Below are 22708 nucleotides of genomic sequence, written 5' to 3' on the forward strand. Positions count from 1 at the left end.
CTCTGGAGACCTGTTTCTGTAGAAAGAGCAGAATATTTCCATCTTTCCAGACCATCTGATGATAACTGAATTTGAGTCCCTGGTCACCTCTGGGCATTTTCAATTATCTTCAGAGATTTGACAAAACTCTCTTAAAACAACCTCAAAAATGATTTAAAAAATAATTTTAATTAAAAAAATATTCCATACAGCATAGAAATATGAAAAGAGGTCCTTGCAGTATAAAGGGCTGTTAGAACAGCTGCCCTTTGATTGTTTCCCTAAGAAATTTATGGTTTTGTCCTCCTTCCCTGGTGTCCTTCTCAAGCAGACCGAACAGCTGGTTCTCCCAAGGAGTTCTTCACTCCTTTTTTCTGGCTGAAAGGGGGAAAAAAAAAAAAAAAAAAAAAATTGGCCGCCCTGCTGAAGGGAAATAATAGGATCTTAGTGTGCTCTCTGGTAGGTGGTAAGGAGGCCCTCAGGACATTGTGCCCACGTCGCCCAGAGCCCAGGCCCAGGCCCAGGCTCCATAAGAGTCCTGCTCATCCAGCTGCCTCCAGGGCACCCCCTGCTGGCACAAGAGGGGACACTTATTAATAACAACTGGTAGGAGGGAGTTCAGGAGCAGGTTCTGCCCTGGTGTTAGGAAGCTGGGGGACATTTTATACCAAGCAAATGCAGTAGGGTATATATTGCCAACCACTTCCTAAGGCTCTTCCAACTACCGTGTGGGCAAACACACACACACACACACACCTTTTACCTAAAGTCTTTGTGAAGGGAATAATGTGCTTCATAAAATAAAATATTTGAAATGCCTTTGGCAATAGAATTGTCTTGATTTTTTTTTAATATTTGACAAGTGTCATTGGAAATGTTTAGAAAATGAAACACACACACACGCACACACACACGCGCGCGCGCGCGCGCACGCTCCAATTTGGAATTAAGCAAAACTGCATCATTATTCACCACGACCTGAAGCACGGCGACTGTGATGGAATAACAAGTACCATACCGAGGTCTATGCACGTGAGGGCCCCAGGTAGGCTCTCAGGTGGATGAGAGGGACCCGCAGGGCTTGATCCTTTAAGATCTGTTTTAAATGAAATGGCCTAGTGTGTTTTACATTGAGAAGCTTTTTAGGTTCCTGGTTTGACAAGATTTTCAAGAGGGGTAAAAATTAATTATAATTGCAGGAATGCTACGATAATTTGGTCGGCTAATTGCATTTCAGTGTAAAAACGGGCAAGGAAGAATTTCTTGCCCAGGTTATTCTCTGAGCTGGCAGCATTTATTTTAAGAGTAATGAGATTTTTAAAAAGTCAAACCTTAAATATCATGGCTTCAGCAATCTGTCCTGCTTAAAATTGAATGCAAAATTAGATGGCACCTCTGTGAGAGCAGCCCCGGAAACACAGATTCGGTTGTCTCCTGAATAGTACCTGAGATGTCTGTTTGACGTTGCTTGGGGCTGATTTTGATGGGGAGGGGCGCACCAATGTTCGTAACGTTTTAGTGTAGGAGGCACTGGTGAGGGTGGGTGGGAAGTTTTGAAGCTTAGTGCTGGAAGTCACTGAACGAAACACCCGTCGATGGAAGCGGCACTGCAGGTGCAGGAGGACTGAGCAAAATAGCCTGTGCGGTTGTGGAATTTTCTGGGTCTTGCTGTTTTCACACTGATGATTCTCAACACACAAACTTGCTGTGGCTTTTTGAGTGAAATGATCTAACTCTAGACCAGTGGTGAGTTTAGGATTAACAAACTTTCGAGGGATGATGTCTCTTGCTTAAAAATCTTAACTCTGCCCCAAAGCCTGATACAAGGTAGTTTTGTCACGTGCCGAAACCTACAGACCATCTGCAATCTGACAACTCAAGCCCAGTTCAGTGGCAGGTTTAAGGCATCCTCCTCGCTGGCCCTTACCTGTCAGGCTCTCATTCCAACCACCGTTTGTGTGTCTGAGGATGATTTTGCTATGATGTGCTTTCACAAAGACTCCAGGCACACCACAGTGGGCCTGACAGCGTGGTGTGGAATATGTCTTATAGTTTTCAACAGAATTCTGATTTACAGACAGTTGATATCCAGGTCTACCCAGGGCTGCCCTGGTCATGTTCTATATAAGGGCAGTTGGTCAAGAGGTGGGAGATCCCAGCCAGCTCCACTTGCCAGCTGAGACTCCAGCTCAAGCTACACTCTGGAGGAAGCTGTGACCTACGTGATTCACACGTGCCCAGGTCATCCGCCACCCTCTCCCTCCCAGGGAATCACAAAATCTAACATTCATCTCATTTCTAATACCATAGATGTTCTTTTATGGAAGAGGTTATGCCCATGGCAAAGGTGAATTCGTTTTGAAGATATGGTTTTCTGTTCCAAGAGAAAGCAAGAAAAGAGAGAGAAAGAAAGAGAGAAAGGCAGAGGATAGAAAGGTTGGGGGAGAAGAGGTCGCCCTTCTGCCTAGTGAATTGTGGATTCATTGTCCGTCTCTGGACACAGCTGCAATGGGGCAGAAAATCAATTTTTTCTATTATTCCACAGTGAGGAAGAAAAACCTATTTGTAAATTGAATTAAACCCAATAATAACATGTCTGTGTATTTGTTGAGGACTAGAAAAATTAGCCACAGATACAACTACATAATCGAGCAGTGCAATCAAAAATCAACACTCTCAAAGCTTAGTTGCAACATTTTTTTTTCTTTTTCTTTTAAAAAGGAACACTCATGGCTAAATGTCACTAAAATTCTTCAGCATGCCAACACACCAACACCTCAATAAGGACTCTGGAAAGGAAGGGACTCCAAAGCCCCATCTGGGCAGATCATGTTTCCAAATTCTTGCCTTTGCTTCTTGGGCTATCAGTCCGTCCGTAATGATTGGATATGAACCCTCTGATGATGGTTTCTTCCCAAGTTGCAATCTGTGGTGCTGACTGTGGAATACACCCCCGGTTTCTGTGTAGGCTAGCTCTTGTATATTATAGAAACCCTAACCCACCCACTGAGCACCAAGTAACTGTGTGGCTAGAGCCAGCAAGGGTCCTGAAGTTTCATTAGCAGTCTGCCCTCTAGTGGAGCAACACAGAACTTCAAATAACTAGGAATAGGAAAAAAAAAATTTTTTTTCCTTTCTTTTTCAGAGAGCAAAAGAATTCAAGTTTTCCGGATAGTGCAAGGTGAGGCAGTCATCCTCAGAAGACAGTTTCCCGAGCTGAGTCAGACAAGGCTCACACAAGGTCAAAGTTAGAGGCAGGTGGTGCTGTGGTTGACATCCTGCAGAGTCAGCAGGGACAGAAGTCCTTTTCACATCCCTTGAGCCCTCCAAGGTCTTCCTTGGGTATTAGCATTCTATAACCATTCTCTAATTATACAAATAGAGCCCAACTTAGGAGCAACGAACATATCAGGAACATCAAAAATAACAGGCTTTTTGTAACTTTTTTTTGGCAAAACATTAACATAGACCAGGCCTTTCAAAAAGGGCCATGTTGAGTTTTTAAAAAGGCAAAGATAAACAAATTTTATAAAAAGAGCAAGTCTTCGCGGCCATTAAATTTTAGGAGAATCTATTTTGTGATGTGGGTTGGGTGTTGGTAAGGCAGAAGATAAACTGTTGTTCTGGATGTTGCTTCTATCTTTTGGAAGACTTCAGAACTTGCCTTGCTTCAGCTTGTCGATGTGGTAGCAGAGTTTCAGTGCAGGTCCCAGCTTGAGGCCCAGATACTTCATGATCATGTCGCTCTTCAGCAGCAATAGCGCATAGCCGTCAATCTCCTGATGGAACAGGGTTAGGAAAAAGAAAGGCCAGAAGATGGTCAGAGTCACCAAATAGCAGCCAAGGTTACCGTGTAGTCAGGGTGTGCGCTCAGGGTACATGGGTGTATTTAGATAGCATATTCTCTCTCTTTTGAAATATTAAAGCAAACAAATATGTCCTCCTCTTCCCACCATGTCCCCGGAGTCATCCCATACACCAGATCTTTTATCCTGCCCTCACTATTGAAGGAGTCAAATGTAACCCCACTATGTTCCAATATCCCACAGGTGAGGTTTATCTCCTAATTTGATCTTAACTAAAGAAGCAAGAAGTGCCATCCTTTCCTGCTCTAGGAAACTAGAGGTAACCTTTCCATTCCAGACTTTCATCCATCACCCTAATCTCGTTTCTCTTCCTAGTGGGCCCACCTACGTTTAGCTGATTACAAAACTGCTCATTACACTCTCTGAGGATGTCAGGTAGGTTTTAGGCCTGTCACTAGGCCTGTTTTAGGCCTGTATTTTCACCTAACACTACACTGAATCGTGCTCCTACTTCATCTCAGGGTTTGGCATAAAGAACTGCTAAGGAGATGAGCCAGTCCTTTGAGCTCCTGTTACTGCTCCTACTTGTCTCTGAAAGGGGTGACCCTTCAAAACACACGCCGAATTTAGGAATCTCACGAGGCTGGGCTTCCTCATTCCTCTGTAGTGCTATCTTCAGGTCACTAGAGACGAAGGTAGACGTTCTGTGTGCTCGGGTGAGGAGGAGAGACACAGTTACAGGGCTCAGGTACCTGTGCAAGGGTCACCAGCCCCTCTCACTCACCTATCCAGCCAGCCAGGATTAACCGAGCACCCACTCTGTACTCTCACTCCCCGCGTCCTGGGCAAAATGGCAGAGTGTGCAAAGCCCATCTGTGGGCTCCTCCTAGGAGCCTCATTTGCTACTGGCCTAGACCCCCACTGTGTCCTACCACCCTGGAACGGAGCAAGACTCCTACGCCCAAATCCATCTAAACAGAACGCATCCTTGGTCTCAAGGCCCCATTGTTAGGAAAGGTCATATAGATGCCTAATCAAATGTGAGTGTTAAGTCAGATGAGGCTCCTCTCCAGACCTGAGAGTATGATTTCTATGACAGAGTCATCTAATACAATGAAAAACAGGAAGGAAAATAATAATGGTAACTGGTAGGCAGAATACTGCTCCTTCCCCTCCCCGCTGGAGGTCTATATCCGAATCCCCAGAATCTAGAATATGTTAGCTTACGTGACAAAGGGGAATTAGGATGCTCAGCAGCTAAGAATTTAAAGTAGAGAGACTGGCTAGGACTGGGGGCTGGGGTGGCAGTGGCAAGGTAAATTTGAGGAGATCAGCAGAGAAAACCAGAGACTACAGCTGGAGAAGGGCTCATCTTGACGTTACTGGCTTTAAAGATGAGGGGAGGTGAGCAAAGGAGTGACCAACCGGGGACCGGCAAACAGAGCCTCCCTAGAAGCTCCACAAAGGAACACAGCCTTGTTGACACCTTGATCTTAGCCCACAGGCCTGTGTCAGACTCCTGACCTACAGAGCTATATGATAAATAATTTGTGCTGTATCAAGCCACTATGTTTGTGGTAATTTGTTATAGAAGCAATACAGAGCAAATATTGTAAGCTTGTAATGTAAAGCTTGTCACTTTAAAAAAATTACCATCTTTATATATTTCAGAATCTCCTAAATAATTATGTCTGCTAACTGGAGGCTGTCAGGAGCCAGCACCGCGCTGAACACTACACGTGCGTTTCCTCATTCAGTCCCCGGAGCAGTGCCGGGACAGGCCTGCCACAGTGTGCCAGGCACCAGAGCAGGGCTGTAAGTGTGTGCTGATGGACACACAGATGGACAGGAAAACAGGCACTCCTGATGAAGGCCAAAGTGGGGCGACAGAGGGGACAATATCTCTTAAAAATAAAACTAAGGGGCCCTTCTCCTCTGAGAAGCCTGTGGTTGCTTCTCATCTCTGGCTTCCTTACTGCGGAGGATACACCTAGGGCTCAGTTCAGACACCCCAACATCCTGCAACCCCCAAAGCTGTCTTCCTGCCATGCCTGACCCCCCGGCCCTCCCAGGCCAGGCCCACCCCTGGCATACATGCTTCCTGAAGAGCTCCACGTGGGGCCCCAGAGCCTGCGGGTCAGCATCGTTCACAAACCACACCACGTCCTCCACAGTCCAGTTGTAGGGGTTCCTGCTCCGTGGCCGCCTGGTGTTCTGCCCATCCAGAGTAGAGCTCGAGGCTGGATGAAGCGGAGAGAGAGAGGGGCCATGAGCCGGTAGGACAGGGCCTCGGCACCTCCCCAGTGCTGCCTGCCCACCTGGCCTGGGCAGGGTTTCTCAGCACCCTTGACCCAGTGAGGTGGCCCGAGCGATCCCCTTTGGCAGGGAGGGCTGTGAGTGGCTGCTTTGTCAGCAGCCTGGAGCAGGGGAAGCCTCTCTGAGAGGCAGAGCCCACCCAACCCATGCAGAAGCTCTCTGCTCTCCCAGGGAACAGAGTGTTAGGAAGTGTATTTCCTTCATCAGATCCGAGTTAGCAATTTCAGGGCCCCTCCTGTCAGTTGTCTCTCAGCCCAGGGCTCCTGTGACCGGGCACTTGGTGACCAGGGCACGTGTGCTAAGGTGAGTGTCCAAATGGACCTCGTGGTGCTGAGAGGCCAGGGACTTCAGGTCCTTTCTGCCTCCACTGGCTTCACTCTGAGATGGTAAAGACAGGGCCGAATTGAGGTGCACTTCTGTTCTCGTGCTTGGCCTCTACAGAATGCAAATCTGTCAGAGCACCCTCAGAGCCATTCCTTGGGTGCTCAGGTACCTCCACAGCCCTCTGGGTCTATGAGGCACTTACCCTGGCCTCCCCTACTGGACAATGAACTCCTTCACCAGTGGGCCTAACTCTGTGCCTGGTCCATGGCTGACCATTGGTAAATGGGTGCCAGAGTGCCATTTCCCATGTACCAGGTGAAAAGGCTCAGGCCGGGTGAAGGAGGAAGAGAGCTACGAATTCTGTGCCTGGCAATATTTAGGGGTTGATTTTGGGGGTGTATGTCCCAAATTAACTCACCTCCTTTCCCTACAGTCAGCTTCTCCTCCTGTCTCCCCCATTCCTGAAACCCACCTCTACCTCCTCCCACTCCCTTGCTCCCCACATTTGATTCTGAAGCTCTTAGAAGGATGCTTCTCATGTTGGTCTTTCAGCCTTGCTGCCCCAACCCTAAAGCATCTCACCCAGCCTCTTGCAACGGTTTCCTAGTGGATCCTTTTGCACTCTGCTTCTTTCTAGCCTGTATAACTGCCACTGCCCCATGCCTCTCCTAAGACACAGCTCGGCCTGTGCCCATCTCCAGATCCCCCACTCTGCGCTGCGTCCACACTCTACCTCAAAGTCAAGGGATCTCTTTGCTCTCAATGTTATCTTTCCTTCCTGGAAGAGGGGGAAAAGAGCTTTGGTGCCAGAGAGACCCAGGAGTGATCCTGGAGCTGCCTTGGCTGGTGGTCGACCCAGCAGCACCTCAGCCCTGCAGCTCTGCACTCCTACACATGCCTGTCTGAGCACTTGACAGGGTCACACGTTCCCCTAGCGTCCCTTCTCTACCTTCAGCTGGTGCTCTGAAGTCTCCTCGAAGGCGTGTACTCTCCCTCCCTCCGACTGAAGTTCCACCAGCCATCCAAGCCCAAGTAACACCCGATGCCTTCATGAGCAATGTTTCTGTTTTTCCTGCAGCCTGGATGACGCCCTCCTTCCCCCTTTAAACTCAAATCTTTGTTCTCAGGGTGATTTCCATATTCCCACTTTTCATATGATCATTTATGTACTCCTCTGTACCTCCAGTTAGGTTTTAACTGCCTGAATATTCCTCCATTTACTCCACAAACACTTACTGAGTACCTTCTCTGTACCAGGTCCCAGGCAAAATGTTGCTCCTGATCCAGAGCACATAACCTCACTCTAGAAGGAATAAAACGGGACTTCCCAGCAGCCGATCTGCAAAGCCTTTGCTGAGCTGTGCTCACAAGGACAACTACACTAGGCAGCCCCCCCCCCCAAGACAGGTGGGTCTGGCCCGACGCAGCCCAGGCAGACAGACTGACAGGTCAATGGTAAGACATGGTGGATGTGAAAAAGTCTTGTTCCCAGGCAAGCAGAGCCTGCTCAGCACTGGCCGAACACCTTTAAGAGAAGGCTGCATCCTCCATCCACCAATGCAGGTGTGATCCTCTCATTACAAGAGTTATAACCATTGCCTCCTCCATGGTTCTGAGTAAACCCAGCATCACACACCACATGACGACTCTTTGGTCAATGACAGACCTCATATTTCAGGATACCTCAACCATGGTTGCATAAAATTATTATGGAGTTGAAAAATTCCTCTTGCCTCGTGATATGTGTTACAGTTACCTGCATACCATACCCTGTACAGTTACGTGCTATACAGGTTTATAGCCAGGGAGCAATACCCTATCCCCTTTGGCCTAGGTATACAGTAGGCTATACTACCTAGATTTGTGTACGTACACTCTGTGTGCTCTGCCACAACAACAAAATGCCCAGCAACATATTTTTCAGAACATATCACATAGTCATTGAGTGGCCCATGACTGCATTTGTAAATACAGGTTTGATAAATGTGAAATTAATCAAAATACTTTGCAGAAACAGTATAGATAACGTACACAAAAGCTTTGTGTGGATAATCCTTAATCCTATTTTGTAGCTAGAAAAAAGTTAGGGCTCTGAACAATGAAACAGCTACCCTGCAGAATAATTCTAAGAAGTTGACAAGTCTTCATGTTTGTTTCCCTTCTTTAATTTCAGGGTGCATCGGCCTTCTGGTCTCTTTTCCCTCCTGCTTTTAATATGTTTGAGAAGTGCATGGTGCTCCATTAGTGCTGAGAAAAGGACAGCATCACATTTCTGAGTCTGTCCTAAACACATAATGGCTTGGTTGAGAACTGGGTTTACTTTGAGAGTTTTTCCTGCTTCTTCCTTGTCAGACCTGGAGGGGTCCCATAAGGTGGTTTGGCACGGGGCATCTTGCTGGGAAACTGTTAATGCATCCTGGAGCCATCTGAATGCTGATGCATGCTTATTAAAGATGATTTCACTCCATTTAAAGACATCTGCACTCAACATGGGGACGAGGAATCATGGAAATCGCATTTGCCTTTGGATCCGCCCCATCAGAATGTCGGCGTTAATCAGAGTGATAATAGATACTCTGATTACAAAGGCTGGAAGTCTCTAGTGCCAAGAATAATTTTAGAGTGATCAGAGCAGAGGTCAAATCTAATTTCCTGCGTTTAACAGGAAGGGGAAAAAACCCAGACCAATTGACAGGATCAGCCATGGGAGCCGAAGGTCCTTTGAGCAAGTTCCAGGAATACTTTCCCCTCGGCCACAGCTGCCGGGGCTGAGCACAGGGGCCGATTTGTCTTTTAGGAGGAAGATCTTGGGGGGGACCTCTGTGGAGGGAAAGAGACAACTGCGTTGGCAACAGGGCTCCGTTCCTGGTACCTGGGGCTTGCTGTGGGAATTTCCTGCTTATCCAGGACAGAGCAGCCACAGTCGGGGCCTGGCACAGGGGTTTCTAAGGGGGCCTTTTAATCATACCAGACAGAGAGCAGCAGGAGGCCTCGGCCTCATCTTGGGAGCTGCTCCTGATCCAGAGCACATAACCTAACTCTAGAAGGAATAAAATAGGACTTCCCAGCAGCCGATCTGCAAAGCCTTTGCTGAGCTGTGCTCACAAGGACAACTACACTAGGCATCCCCCAAGACAGGCGGGTCTGGCCTGATGCAGCCCAGGCCGACAGATTGATAGATCAATGGTAAGACATGGTGGATGTGAAAAAGTCTTGTTCCCAGGCAAGCAGAGGCTCTCAGCTTCTCAGCACTGGCCGAACACCTTTATGAGAAGGCTGCATCCTCCATCCAACAAGAACTTCATACTTGGATCCCAGGGGCTGCTGGAGACACGTGAAAAGTGAAAACCACTTACAGATGGATGTATAATTAAATGTTATTGCTGTTGTTTTTTAAAATTGAACTCACATTTACCAGAAACAGAGTAAGTGTGAGCCAGTGTTTAAAAGCAATCCTGGAGGGGCGTGGTGGCTCTTGTGTGTAATCCTAGCACTCTGGGAGGCCAAGGTGGATGGATTGCTTGAGCTTAGCCTGAGCAAGAGTGAGACCCCTGTTTCTAAAAAATAGCCGGGTGTTGTGGTAGGCATCTATAGACCCAGCTACTTGGGAGGCTGAGGCAAGAGAATTGCTTGAGCACAAGAGCTGTGGCCTATGATGCCATGGCACTCCACTAGGGGTGACAAAGTGAGACTCTGTCTCAAAAATAAATAAATAAATAAATAAACCGAATAAAAGCAATTCTGGACATTTTCACAGCACAGGTACCATAGGCCTGTCTGTGACTCTCTCTCTTATGTACACCTAAAGCATATATATGCATACACAATTTTGTTTTGTTCATTCATAATTTCTTTGAGACAGAGCCTCAAGCTGTCGCCCTGGGTAGAGTGCTGTAGCATCATAGCTCACAGCAACCTCCAGCTCCTGGGCTTAAGCAATTATCTTGCCTCAGCCTCCCAAGTAGCTGGGACTACAGGCACCTGCCACAACGCCCGGCTATTTTTTCGTTGTAGTTGTCATTGTTGTTTGGCAGGCCTCGTTTGGATTCAAACCCACCAGCTCTAGTGTATATGGCTGGCACTTTAGCTGCTTGAGCTACAGGTGCCAAGCCCATAATTTAGGTGAAAATTTTTAGCTACTAGTGGAGTCACGTGGAAGACTGGAATAAGAAACAAGGTGGGAGCTGGGAATCCCTTCCTCCCAGCAGCTCTGTGATATCTCTGTGCTTCTCTATGTAAGACAAGGGCGTTTGCCTGATTTCTGGGCCCTTTTCCTCCCACAATGCTGTGCAATCCTTTACCCTACAGGCTGCTGACCCCGAGGAAGTTATCTTCTCATGCATCTAAAGACCTGGTTAGCCAGGCTTCTAGTCCCTTCCTGCTCTGATCTATAAATTGTTAATTACATCTGTAATTTGTTTCTTAAGAGTATTTTAAGCATCAAGTGACTATATAGATCAGGGCCGGGGCCCGACGAGAAGTGTCTCGAAGGGGAGGTCACCATCTTTAATGGGGACCCAGGTGTCCTCAGGCTGCCTGTGAACTCCGAGGCTTTCTCAGTTGCTCTGGCAGCTGGAGCCGGGTTGGGAGGAGACAGGGTAGGTGAAGGGAAGGGGTGGAGGATGTGTTCTCCCAAAGTGACTTTGTCTCCCTAGAATGCATTCTTCCTAGAAACAAGGCCATGTGGCGGGGGTGAGGTGCCTAGGCTAGCCCATAATCTGGGCAAAATCAAAATCAGGTGGTCTGAAACTGTCGTTTGCCATTATTTCTATTCTAGAGTTTTCAAGACCAGTGAGGTGAGAAGACAGCCGGGCCTGTCCTTGGGTTTTAAACAGGCTTTCCTTTACATTCTCCAAGACTGGCCAGCCTGGCTATGTGACAAGAGAGGCTGCCTCTAGTCACAGGGAGAGACCACAGGCTTGACGTCAGGCTGAGCTGAGCTGGATCCCTTCGTGGCCACCAGCAGACACTGCGACCTCCCGGCAGCCCGTGTGACCTCTGCCTGGAAACCTCCAGCCACCCCTCCTCCCATGTCCCCTCTCCAGCCATCCCCTGCTGCCCTATGTCCCGGCTTCATGGCTACTTTCCTGACCCCTAAGAGCAGGCTCAGCAATGCCCTCCCCCCTCCTTGATCCTCTCACAGCATCTGCGCTTTTCCTTTGCAGCAATAATCACAGCTGCAATTAAATGTGTGCAATCATTTGTTAATGTTTGTCTCTCTGGAACTCTCAGAGAACAGGGCCCACATCTGTCTCGTTGGGAGCTGCGTCCTCAGACCCAGGAGGAGCCCCAGGCGCACTGTGCTCAGTGGGTATCTGCTGACTAGGACTGGCCCAAACCTCTCTCAGTGCCTCGCCTGTAAAACCCTCACCTTGTTGAGCTGTTGCAAAGATTAAATGGCATAACGTAGCAAAGCCTAAATGATTATAGTTAAACATGAGTAGTCGCTATTCTTCTAATTATTATTATGCCATTCCCCAAATGATCAGTAGATCCAGCTTCCTAAACCCCCATGGCCATCCTCTCATTGCCCCGTAGAGAATGGTCTGGTTTACGGTGACTACAGAGTGAAGCCCAGCCTTCTGGGGCGGACCCCAACCTTCCAGTGTGCTTTTTGTCAGTGTCCCTGCACAAACTCTTTTTCCCTCCCCAGAATGAATCAGCTCCTGGTGCAACTGTGCCCCTGCTGACTCCTCCCACGGAGCACTGTCCTCAATCTTCTTTTTCTAGCTGAACTGTCTCTATTCCTCACCTGATGCCACACTCTACAGAAGCAAAATCCAGCCCACAGGACTGATGGGGTTTCAAGGGACTGAAACCCCATCAGATGTCTCACTGACTTTGTTCCTTGATTCAGAACTTTAGACTGGTTGGGGCTGGGAATTCTACAGCATGCCTGCTAATGCTAAAGTCGGGAAGCTTTTGTCATCCAAAACCTCTTTCCAGCTCTTGGATGGGAGACAGGGAGGAGCTCTCAACTTTTCACCAGAGCATCAGCAAACAACGGGGAGGGGGCCCTGTGAACACATCCCTTCAGAGCTCACTGACAGCGGAGAGAGGTACACTATATCACAACCACAGGAGGCTAAAGTATCACCTGGGAGAGAAGGATGAGAAGCTTGCCATGTCATCAGTACCTAACCCCCTGCCTGCAGCCTGAAGCAGTTTTCTGGCTTCTGTGGTTTTAAACTATTTTGATTAGCACCATGGGAGAAAATCCATTTCTAGATCTTTTCCAGAGTTCCCCATGGCACTTTGTTTCCTCATCTCTAGGATTTACCGTATCCCATCCTACAGAAGGGCCCAGACCCTCAGCTTCATGAGGTCTCGCACTCACACTCACACTGGAGTCCCCCGCAGCCTCAGCAAATGGGGGTTGTTTGAGACCTGGGTTATGCCTGTCATTTTTTGAGCACCTCCTATGGGGCCAGATCCTTTCCACACATTATTTATGATTTATTATGTTTATAATTTACTATTTATAAAAAAGAAGGTATTATTATATTGAATTTAGAGATAAAGAAATTGAGAGTCAAGAGATAGGTTAACAGGTGCTGAGCCAGGACTTGGCTTTGACCGATTCCAAAGCCTGTGTCTTTGAAAACTACCCCAGGTATTTTCAAATCATGCTTTTGATGGATTTCAAGGGATACCTTTGAGGTTGTAGGGGATGGGGAAGAAGGGACAAGAGCACACAGGACTCCATGCCCCCTGTCTCTCTTCAACCAGGGCCTGGTCATATTTGCAGAGTGGGATTCCATGTGTGCTTTGCTTGAACAAAATTGGCACAGCTTAAAATGTTTGAAATCCATGGAGACAAACCATGCTGAACTGAGAGGACAATGTGTTAAAGTGGGACAGAAAACTGCTCACCCATTCCTCACCTACCTGTCAGCCTGGCACCTGCTGTGGGCCCTCTGGAAGGCTGTGTCCCCCTGTCCCTGGACCCCCTGTCCAAAGTACTGTTCAATATTGCTCTGGAATTGCATCCCAAATAAAAGCAGCTGTCATTAAGAAACCATACCGCTTTAAGAGAGTTTGGCCCAAGGCAGAAAAGGAGAGGGAGAGAACATTTCTAAACAAGAGGTGTAGCTGAGACTTCCTGTTGCCTACCCAATTTTTTCCCACCTCTCCCTTTGTTATAGAATCCCTGTATCTACCTGGAATCATGGTTGAGTGGAGTTAAAACCACATTTCCCAGCTTCCCTTGCAGTAAGTGGCCATGTGACTAAATTCCAGCCAATGAGACATAAGCAGAAGTGGAAATGTCTCTGGCGCCTTCTCCCCACTTCCTTGGTCTTGCTGCTGAGAATGTGTATGGCTAACTGGCTCTTTCTGGTACCTGTGGTTTCATTTATCATGCTGAAGAAAGCATCGGCTACGTAGAAACCTTGGAGCATTGAAGAGTTAATGCACCTACAAAGGGGGCGTAATTCCATTATTCTTCAGTGTATCTCAGAAGCTCAACAATGGCCATGGAGCAGCTTCCCTCCAAGGAGGTTGGGTGGCCCTGTGATGCATAAACATTCCATGGTCCCAGGAGGTCCTGCTGATTATGAACAACTTTGATTTTCAGGGTCTCACCCAAAGTTCCAATATCACATATTGATGTGCTCAGATTAGAGGGCAGCCAGCCATGGTGGGCTCTTTTCTCTGACCTCACCAAGATCCTGAGTGAAGGGGGCTTCAGGAAGTGCCATCTGCCCCAACAGAGAGAGCTTTCTCAGAGCTAGTGCCTGAGGGATGGTAAGGGTGTAATTACAGGAAACAAAGGGCCAGGGTGTAGTTAACAGTGAAGGGCTGGAGGGCCTCCCTGGGCTCATCTGGAAGGAGGCAATGAGGGACCAAGAGCAGGGGAGCTATGCTGAGATCCCTTGAAGGGCTCTGGATTCTCCTAACCCAGGGTCACCAAATGGACTGAGGTAGGAAGATAATTCTTGAGTGAGTGCCTGTGTACATTTTGATGTCTACTTATTCCTATTTTGCCCGGCCTACCCTAATACATTATTTTCTTTACTTATCCTCAAAGGTTGAGATTGGCTGTTTTGTAAGAATAACAAGAATCCATGAAGGAGCTTGTGGAAACTTCTAACTTCCTGATGGTCCCATGTTAACCAGGCACACTCCCCTCCCCTCATACTGTCCCCAGGGCAAGAGCAGAGGAAGGTAAGTCGGGGAGGCTGGCGCAAGCGTTACATTACCACATTTGTTTCCTTCAAGAACGGTCCCGTTTCTCTTGAGATTGGAGGCTGGGGGCCTCAGCCCAAGTGCTGGGGGGCCTTCAGAGGTCCTGGGACCGGTGCGGGGACCACCAGTGGTGATGGCAGAGCTTCCCCCAAGGTGGCTGTCTCCAGAGTTCTGCCTCTTGCAGTACAGCGAGGAAGGGGCAGGCAGGGAGCCCCGGTGGTGAAAGGCGGCGGCAGAGGGGTCCACCCCGGAGCGGCTCATGCCCGCAGGGTCCACCAGGCACTCTTCAGCGGTCAGAGTCTTGGCTAAGCAAGAAAGCAGTGCAGAGAAGCAGAGATCAGAGAGCAGTTGGGGAAGCTGCCTGACCCCCGTCTAGGCAAAGCCTGCCCCGGCAGCACAGTCACACTGTCTGTTAGGAGGGGAGGCAAGGAGAATTCTGAACAGCACACCTGTCAGCATACGGAGCATATTTTAGTAGGAATTCAGAGATGTGCCCCTTCACATTTAAAGGACAAAGTGATTATTTTGGCTATGATGGCTTGAATAATAAAACCCAAACAAAGATCTTCCTCCCTTAGTCGCCTGTCCCCCCGGCAGCCTCTGTTGGCTTGTCAGAGTCTCTCTGCTCCCCTCTCTTGCCCACCACTACCTCCCTCACCTGGCCCAGGACTGCCCCGGGAGAAAAAGCAGGAGTAACAACACCCTAGAGGCAGGAGAAACGACTCTGGTCTTGGGGGGGGGGACACAGGTGCCACGGTGCTTTCTCCCCACACTTTCAGTCCTGATACACCTGAGGGCAGCCACCCTCCACCACAGCTAGGAGCAGGGGAAGCAAGTGCTGATCTGGACAGCCCCGCAGTCCTCCCAGAACCCTTCAGGTGAGAGCTAAAGAGACCATCTACAGTGCCGGGAAGCAGAGGCTCTGAAGAGTCTGCCCACCTTGTCTGTCATCAGCCGCAGGTCCCAGGTAAATCTGGACCTTCTATACTTCAAAGCTCAACCTTGCCGCTTATTGAACTCTGTTAGCTATGTCTGCGGCCAAATGATGTTTTGTGTTTGTTTTGTGTTTTTGTTTTTATGGGGGCTTTTTTCACTGAATTGAAAAACAGTTATTGCATGGGTTCTCGAAATACAGTTTCTACTGAATGTGCATTGTTTCCACACCACCATAAAATTAAAAAATCATAAGGCTAACCATTTTAAATCAGAAATGGTCTGCCAGTTAATTAGATGACTTAGATAAAATTGATAAGCTATTAAAACTGACTCAAGAAAAAATAGATAATCTGAGTAGACCTACAATAAGTAAAGAGATTAAATTAGTACTCAAAAAACTACTATGAGCACCGCAAAGAAGACCCAAGCCCAGATGATGTCACAGGTAAATTCTACCAACCATTTACAGAAAAATTAATACTGATTTTTAACAAACTCTTCCAAGAAATAGAAGAGGAAGGACTACTTCCCAACTGATTCTATGAGGCCACTATTACCCTGATACCAAAGCCAGACATAAACTGTTGATCATTTTCTCTTATTTATATTGATGAAGAAATCCCCAACAAAATAGAAGCAAAACTGAATCCAGCAACATGTAAAAAAGACACACATACCATGACCAAGTAGGATTTGTTCCAGAAATGCAAGATTGATTTAACATTTTAAAACCAGTTAATGTAACATACCACAATAACATAATTTAAAAAAACTAAGACCACATAATTGTCTCAATAGATGCACAAAAATGTTTGACAAAATCCAATACCCCTCATGATAAAATCACTCAATAAACCAGGACTAGACGGTAATGTCCTCAACCTGACAGATGGTATCTGTGAACGACCTACAGCTAACATCATTGTTAATGGGAAGCACAGAACACTGTCTTAGGATGCTGTCCTCCTAAGATCAGAAACAAGAAAACAATGTTGCCTACTTGTATTAAATCTAGCTACTTACATTAACGTCGTTCTCGAGGTTTCAGCCAGAGCAATTAGAGAAAGGGAAGGGAAGGACAAAAATCAGTTGTCTTTCTGTGCACTTGCAATGAATAATTAAAAAATTAAGAGAACATTCCATTTATAATAGCATTAAAAATGAAATAGGAATAAATTGAACATAAGAGGTTCAAACTTATACTCTGAAAACTATAAAACATAGTTGAAATAAATGAAAGAAAATATAAATAAACAGAAAAGAATCCCATGTTCATGAATCAGAATACTTATTGTTAAGGTGACACTATTCCTCAAATTGATCTACACATCCAACACAATCTCTGTCAGATTCTTGACTGATATCTTTATAGAACAAGCTGATTTTAAAACTCACATGAAATTGCAAGGAACATAGAATAGCCGAAACAATCATGAAAAAGAAAAAAAAGGGAATTCACACTTCCTGATTTCAAAATTTACTACAAAGCAATGGTAATCAAGACAGTGTGGGAGGTCATTACCTCAAATGACATCTTCTCCCTCATATTTGGGAGGTAAAAAAGTGGATCTCATAAAGAGTTGATTGGTGGTCACCAGAGGCCAGGAAGGGTAGGGAGGAGGGAGATGAAAAGAAGTTGGATAATGGGGACAAATATACAGTTTGATAAAAGGAATAAAACCTAGAGTTTGATAGATCCATAGGGTGACTATAGTTTATAGTAACCTATTGTACATTTCAAAATAGCTAGAAGAGAATAATATGAACATTTCCAGCACAAAGACAAATATTTAAGATGATGAATATCCCCAAGTATGTGGATTTGATCCTTACAAATTATATGAATTTTTACAAATTATCATATGTACCTCCAAACCATGTACATTTATTATGCATCAATTAAAAAATTATTAAATAAATAAAGCCAATGTCACTGGTGGGAAAATAAAGACAGTGTGGTGCTGGCATATGGATAGACATACAGATCAGTAGGAAATAATTCATAGTCCAGAATAAAACCATGTCAGGGGGGCCAAGAGCATTCGATGGGGGAAAAGAATAGCCTTTGCAGCAAATGGTCTAGAGACAACTGGGTATCCACATGCAAAAGAATGAAACATATACAAAAATTTTAAATGAATTGAAAACCCAAATGTAAGAGCAAAAACTATAAAACTCATAGAAGGAAAGATAGGGGGTTCAATCTTCATGACCTTGAATTTGACAGAGTATGCTTAGATTTGATAGCCGAGCACAAGCAACAAAAGAAAAAAATAGATAAATTGTGCCTCATCAAAGTTGAAAATATTTGTGTTTCAAAAGGCACCATCAAGGAAGTGAAAAGACAACCCACAAATTGGGGGAAAATATTGACAAATTACATGTGTCTACCAGATGAGAGACTCGTATCTAGGCTCTATTAAGAATTACTATAACTCGATAATAAAAAGACAAGCTGATTTAAAAATGGCCAAAGGATTTGAATAGACATTTCTCCAACAAGGTGTACAAATGGCCAATAAGCACGTGAAAGATATTTCACATCACTAATTAAATCAAATCAAAACCACAATGAATCAGCACTTCCTACCCACTAATATGGTAATAATCAAAGGGTCAGGTAATATTATAACATATACTGGTGACACTGCAGAGAAACTGGAACCCTCTCACTGCTGGTGGGAATGTAAAATGGTGCAGCCACTTTGGGAAACAGCCTGCCGCTTCCTCAAATGCTTAAAGTAGAGCTACCATATGAGCAATTACACTCCTAGGTATATACCCCAAAGAAATGAAAACAAAGATCTACATAGAAACTGGTACATGAATGTTTACAGCAACATTGTTCGTAACTTCCAGAAGGGAGAAACAAAACCCAAATGGCTACCAACTAGTGAATGAAAAAAAAAAGATATGATATAATGGAATATTATTTAAACATAAAAGGAATGAAGGACTGATACAAGCTGCCATGTAAATGAGCCTTAAAATAGTATGCACGGTAATTAATAAGTAAAGGAAGCCAGCTACAAAAACCACATATTGGCTCGGCGCCTGTAGCTCAAGCGGGTAAGGCGCCAACCACACACACCAGAGCTGGCGGGTTCGAATCCAGCCTGGGCCTGCCAAACAATGACAACAACAACCAAAAAATAGCCAGATGTTGAGGCGGGTGCCTGTAGTCCCAGCTACTTAGGAGGCTGAGGCAAGAGAATCTCTTGAGCCCAGGAGTTGGAGATTGCTGTGAGCTGTGGACTCCACGGCACTCTACCCAGGGGGACAGCTTGAGGCTCTGTCTCAAAAAAAAAAAAAAAAACAAAAAAAAAACTCCACATATTAAATGACCCCATTTACATGAAATGTCCAGGACAGGCAAATCTATAGAGACAAAAAGTAGATTAGTGTTTGCTTGGGAGTACAGGAGGTGATCACTAAAACGTGCAGTGTTTGCATAGGAGTTAGGGGTATAGGAGATGATAACTAAGGGGTATGTGTGGTTTCTACTGGGGGGTGATGAAAATACTCTACAGTCGATTATAATGATGCTGGCATGTACCTATGAATATACCAAAAGTCATTGAATTGTACCCTTAAATGGGTACATTGTATGATACATGAATTATGTCCTAGTGAAACTGTTTCTTTAACAAAAAGTTGTTTGCACAAGCTCGGTGTCTGTTTAGCACATTCTCAAGAGTTTTATGCAGCTAAATCTGACAAGCACTGCTGTGACCAGCAGGACGCAGGGAGCTGAGCAGCCTGGGGGTAGTGGGCAAGCTCCGTGCCAAGGCTGCCAGGCCGATGACGGCCTCCATGGTGACTTCAGAGCCTGGAACTCTGCTCCTTTCCCCTGATGGCCTCTACTGCATCTTCCTGCTCTAGGTCAGAAGCCATGGGAAGGAAGATTCTGAAAAGGGCCTGCTTATGGAGCTATATACCCGTCTACTTCCTAAATGGAGCAAGGGCAGGGAAAACCAACATTTACTGAGCACCTATTATAGGCCGGCCTCATTCCAAAGCCAGGAAGCAGTGAGGCTGTCATCACATTCCCTTTACTGGAAAATTCTCATAGTCTGGGACATGGGTAGTTTTTGTGTCCCAAATGGCAATAGCTTTGGTCTACGTGCAGAAGCTCCACACAGTATCTGGTGAGGCTTGCAGTAGAGGAGGCACTTGATAAATATTTATTGAGCAAACATTCAGGCCACTGTTAGCAGTGAGGCTGCCACGATACAGAGATGCATTAAAATTCATCACATAAAGGCTCACATGTAAATCTTTATGTAGATCTGTGCTGAACAATGAAAAAAGACTTAAACCATCTATTCTGTTCATTAAATATTTTAAATCCAAATTAAATACTCCTGCGTAACTCTGCCAGGGTAAGGTAAAGCATACAGATAGTCTGCATTCTGCACTGTAGTTGGGAAGTACGGAGGCAGATGGAAGATGATTCCCTTACGGCGCAGAGCAGGAATGGGGAACAAGGGAACACACATTTAATTGGTTCAGAAGCTGCTGACGAAGACGAGAGTGAGATCAACAGTGATAAAAGCCGACCTCTGGGCTACGACGCAGATGAATGAGTCAGGGAGCATCAAGCAGGGGCCCTCTGCCTAGCAGAGGATGTGCCAATGATTCTCAAGTCTGCTGAGGTGGGCAGTGACCAGGCCCCAGACCGGCTCTGCGGAGTAGCTCCCAGGGAGACCACACGTGAGCGGCATGTTCAGATGCACACACCACGGTGGCTTTCACAGGGATGAAACTCATCTTTTCAAACCTGATTATAATAGGATTTTCTCCCTTTTATAAACAGGGGGGCTGACACATCATAACGGGGTGTAAGAACAGCTAATGGGGTGATGGCCGTCACTGCAGGAAGTAGAGGGACGTCCACAGAGCACCCAGCCCAGCATTTCCCCCAGTGTTGTGTGTCCCTCTGATGGGACAGGGAAGGAAGGACCTTAGGTGGAACACAGGTGCATTCATTTCCTAGGGCTGCAGAAGTTACCACCAAGTGGGTGGCTTAGAACAGGAGAAATTCATTCTCTCATAGATCTGGAGGCTACCACATGAAATCAAGGCACTGACAGGCTGTGCTCCCTCTTGGGGGTGGGGGTGGGGTTAGGTGAGAAAACAGCCTTGCCTTTCTTTAGCTTCTGGTGGTAGCTGACGATCCTTGGAGTTCCTTAGCTGTAGACACATCACTCCAATCTCTGCCTCCATCGCGGAGTTATCCCTGGGTGTTAGCACCTACATCCAAATTTCCCTGTTTTTCTAAGGACAGCAGTCATGGGGTTAGGGCCCATCTCGGTTCAGTATGATCTCGTCTTAATTTGCCTACATCTGCAAAGACCCTATTTCCAAATAAGGTCCAATTCACAGGTACCAGGGGATTAGGATTTGAACATATCTTTTTGGAGAACACAGTTCAACCCACAACTGGCCAATGATGTTTACAGTCGTATAGTCATATATATTTTGACATAGATCAACAAAATGTAATTAGGATATCAAACAATGATTTCACTGATACAATAACATTGCTCAAACTGTCTAGAGGCTAAAGTTGAAAGAAATAAAATAACTTAGGGTGGTGCCTGTGGCTCAAGGAGTGGAGTGCTGGCCCCATATACCAAAGGTGGTGGGGTCAAACCCGGCCTTGGCTAAAAAAAAAAAAAAAGAAAGAAAGAAATCAACTTAAAGGAACACCTCTAGTAAACACTTCCATAGGTGTTACTCAAACACAGTAAAAATTGTGTAGGTTGTAAAACTAACATTTGGAATGCCATAAACTAATGCCAACCCTTCTCTTTAGGCAGGCTAGTCTCTAGAGAGGAAATTGCCGTAGAGAACTGAGTCTCTTATTTAGAAGCTTCACAAAAGAGAATTAAAAACCTTTCTCATAGGCCATTGTACAACACATCTCATTGCCTGAAAATTCTTTTTTCTATCTAACCCCAGTCCCTCATGCTGTGTACATACCCTTCCCATGACTCAGAATCATTCAATTGTCCAAGATACATGTAGATGAATTATAGGTATGCGGAACCTCTAGTAGCTTAAAATTTTAATGCAATCATGACATAGGTTTGTTACTTAAACTCACTATTTAAAACAAAAAATAGTTAAAAGAAAAAAGGACCAAATTTGTGTTCAGAGAGAGAACCACGCTTTTCAGTTTTGTGGCTGACTGGCGAGCAAACACCAGATGGGGCCAGCAGACCTCTTCAAGGATAGAACTACCTCCCACACACAGACTTCTGGCAAACCACAGGTCATTTCCTCCTGGATCTTTACAAAATCCTTTCTTATCTGCAATAAGCTGTATTGTTACCCCTGCACCTCTCAAAAACCGTAGGATCCTACCCAGGCTCTATTTAAGGCCATTTAATTGTTGTGCCAGCTAAACAAAGCAGGGTAAATGAGAGGCTTTTTATGCACTTGTGTAACTCTCTGTGTCCATCCAAGGGACACATGTTGTCACTTGTAAATCATTAAATCTTTCCTCCGGAAGAAAAAAAAGAATAATCTGTTTTTTGTATAATCACAACAGCATGTTTAAATAGAAAGGCAAAGGGCACGTTCAAAGAAACCGCTGAGTTTTTAGGGTTTAGTAGTCTTGGGAACTTTCAGGAGAGCTGATTTCTTTTACCACCATTGCTAACCTGTTCCTTCCAGCCACTGTGTATAAAGCTGCCTATGGAGAGGCCAAAGACCACTCTGGAAAGAGTTCCAGCCTACCCAAGCCTCAGGGGATACCTGTTTATATACAGATCTGAACCATGTCTCAGGCTCCAGGTTCAGGGCTATGAGTCCAGAGTGTGAGCACGCGTCCTTCCCTCCCTCCACCCCTAAGGCCTGGGTAGGAGGTGAGGTAGAGGGTGTCCCGTACCCAGGGCTGCCGGGCCACCCGCTGGTGTAGCCTGTTCCTGCCACAGTCCTGGAGGGGCAGTTGTGAACCTCCAAAGAGAGAAGCAGAGAGAAAGATGGGCAGGAAGAAGGAAGCCAAGAGCCAGAGAGAGAAAGAGAAAGTTCCAAAGCAGAGAGCTTGGCAAGAGAGGGAAAGGGGCGGGTATAGTAAGCTACAGACACTAAACCAAGTTTTAGTTCTCTTCTGATTTAGAACACAAGACTTCACTGCTTACAGTTAAGGGAGC

General features: G+C 46.0%; 1 protein-coding gene across 3 annotated transcripts in view; it reads right to left on the reverse strand.

The window, feature by feature from the left end:
- Positions 1-2596: 2596 nt before the first annotated feature.
- Positions 2597-22708, reverse strand: part of SCML4 (Scm polycomb group protein like 4) — a 112537-nt gene continuing 92425 nt past the window's right edge. The window contains exons 6-8 of one of the 3 annotated variants that reach the window (XM_053592285.1): positions 14627-14917; positions 5880-6025; positions 2597-3758 (exon numbers count right to left, since the gene is read on the reverse strand). In XM_053592285.1, the coding sequence (XP_053448260.1) occupies positions 3633-3758; positions 5880-6025; positions 14627-14917 (563 nt within the window). In that variant the 3' untranslated portion in view covers positions 2597-3632. The remainder of the gene's footprint in view (positions 3759-5879; positions 6026-14626; positions 14918-22708) is intronic. The other 2 variants (XM_053592286.1, XM_053592287.1) reach the window with 2 other exon arrangements.

This window comes from Nycticebus coucang, chromosome 5 (genome assembly GCF_027406575.1).
Source record: "Nycticebus coucang isolate mNycCou1 chromosome 5, mNycCou1.pri, whole genome shotgun sequence".
Lineage (NCBI taxonomy): Eukaryota > Metazoa > Chordata > Mammalia > Primates > Lorisidae > Nycticebus > Nycticebus coucang.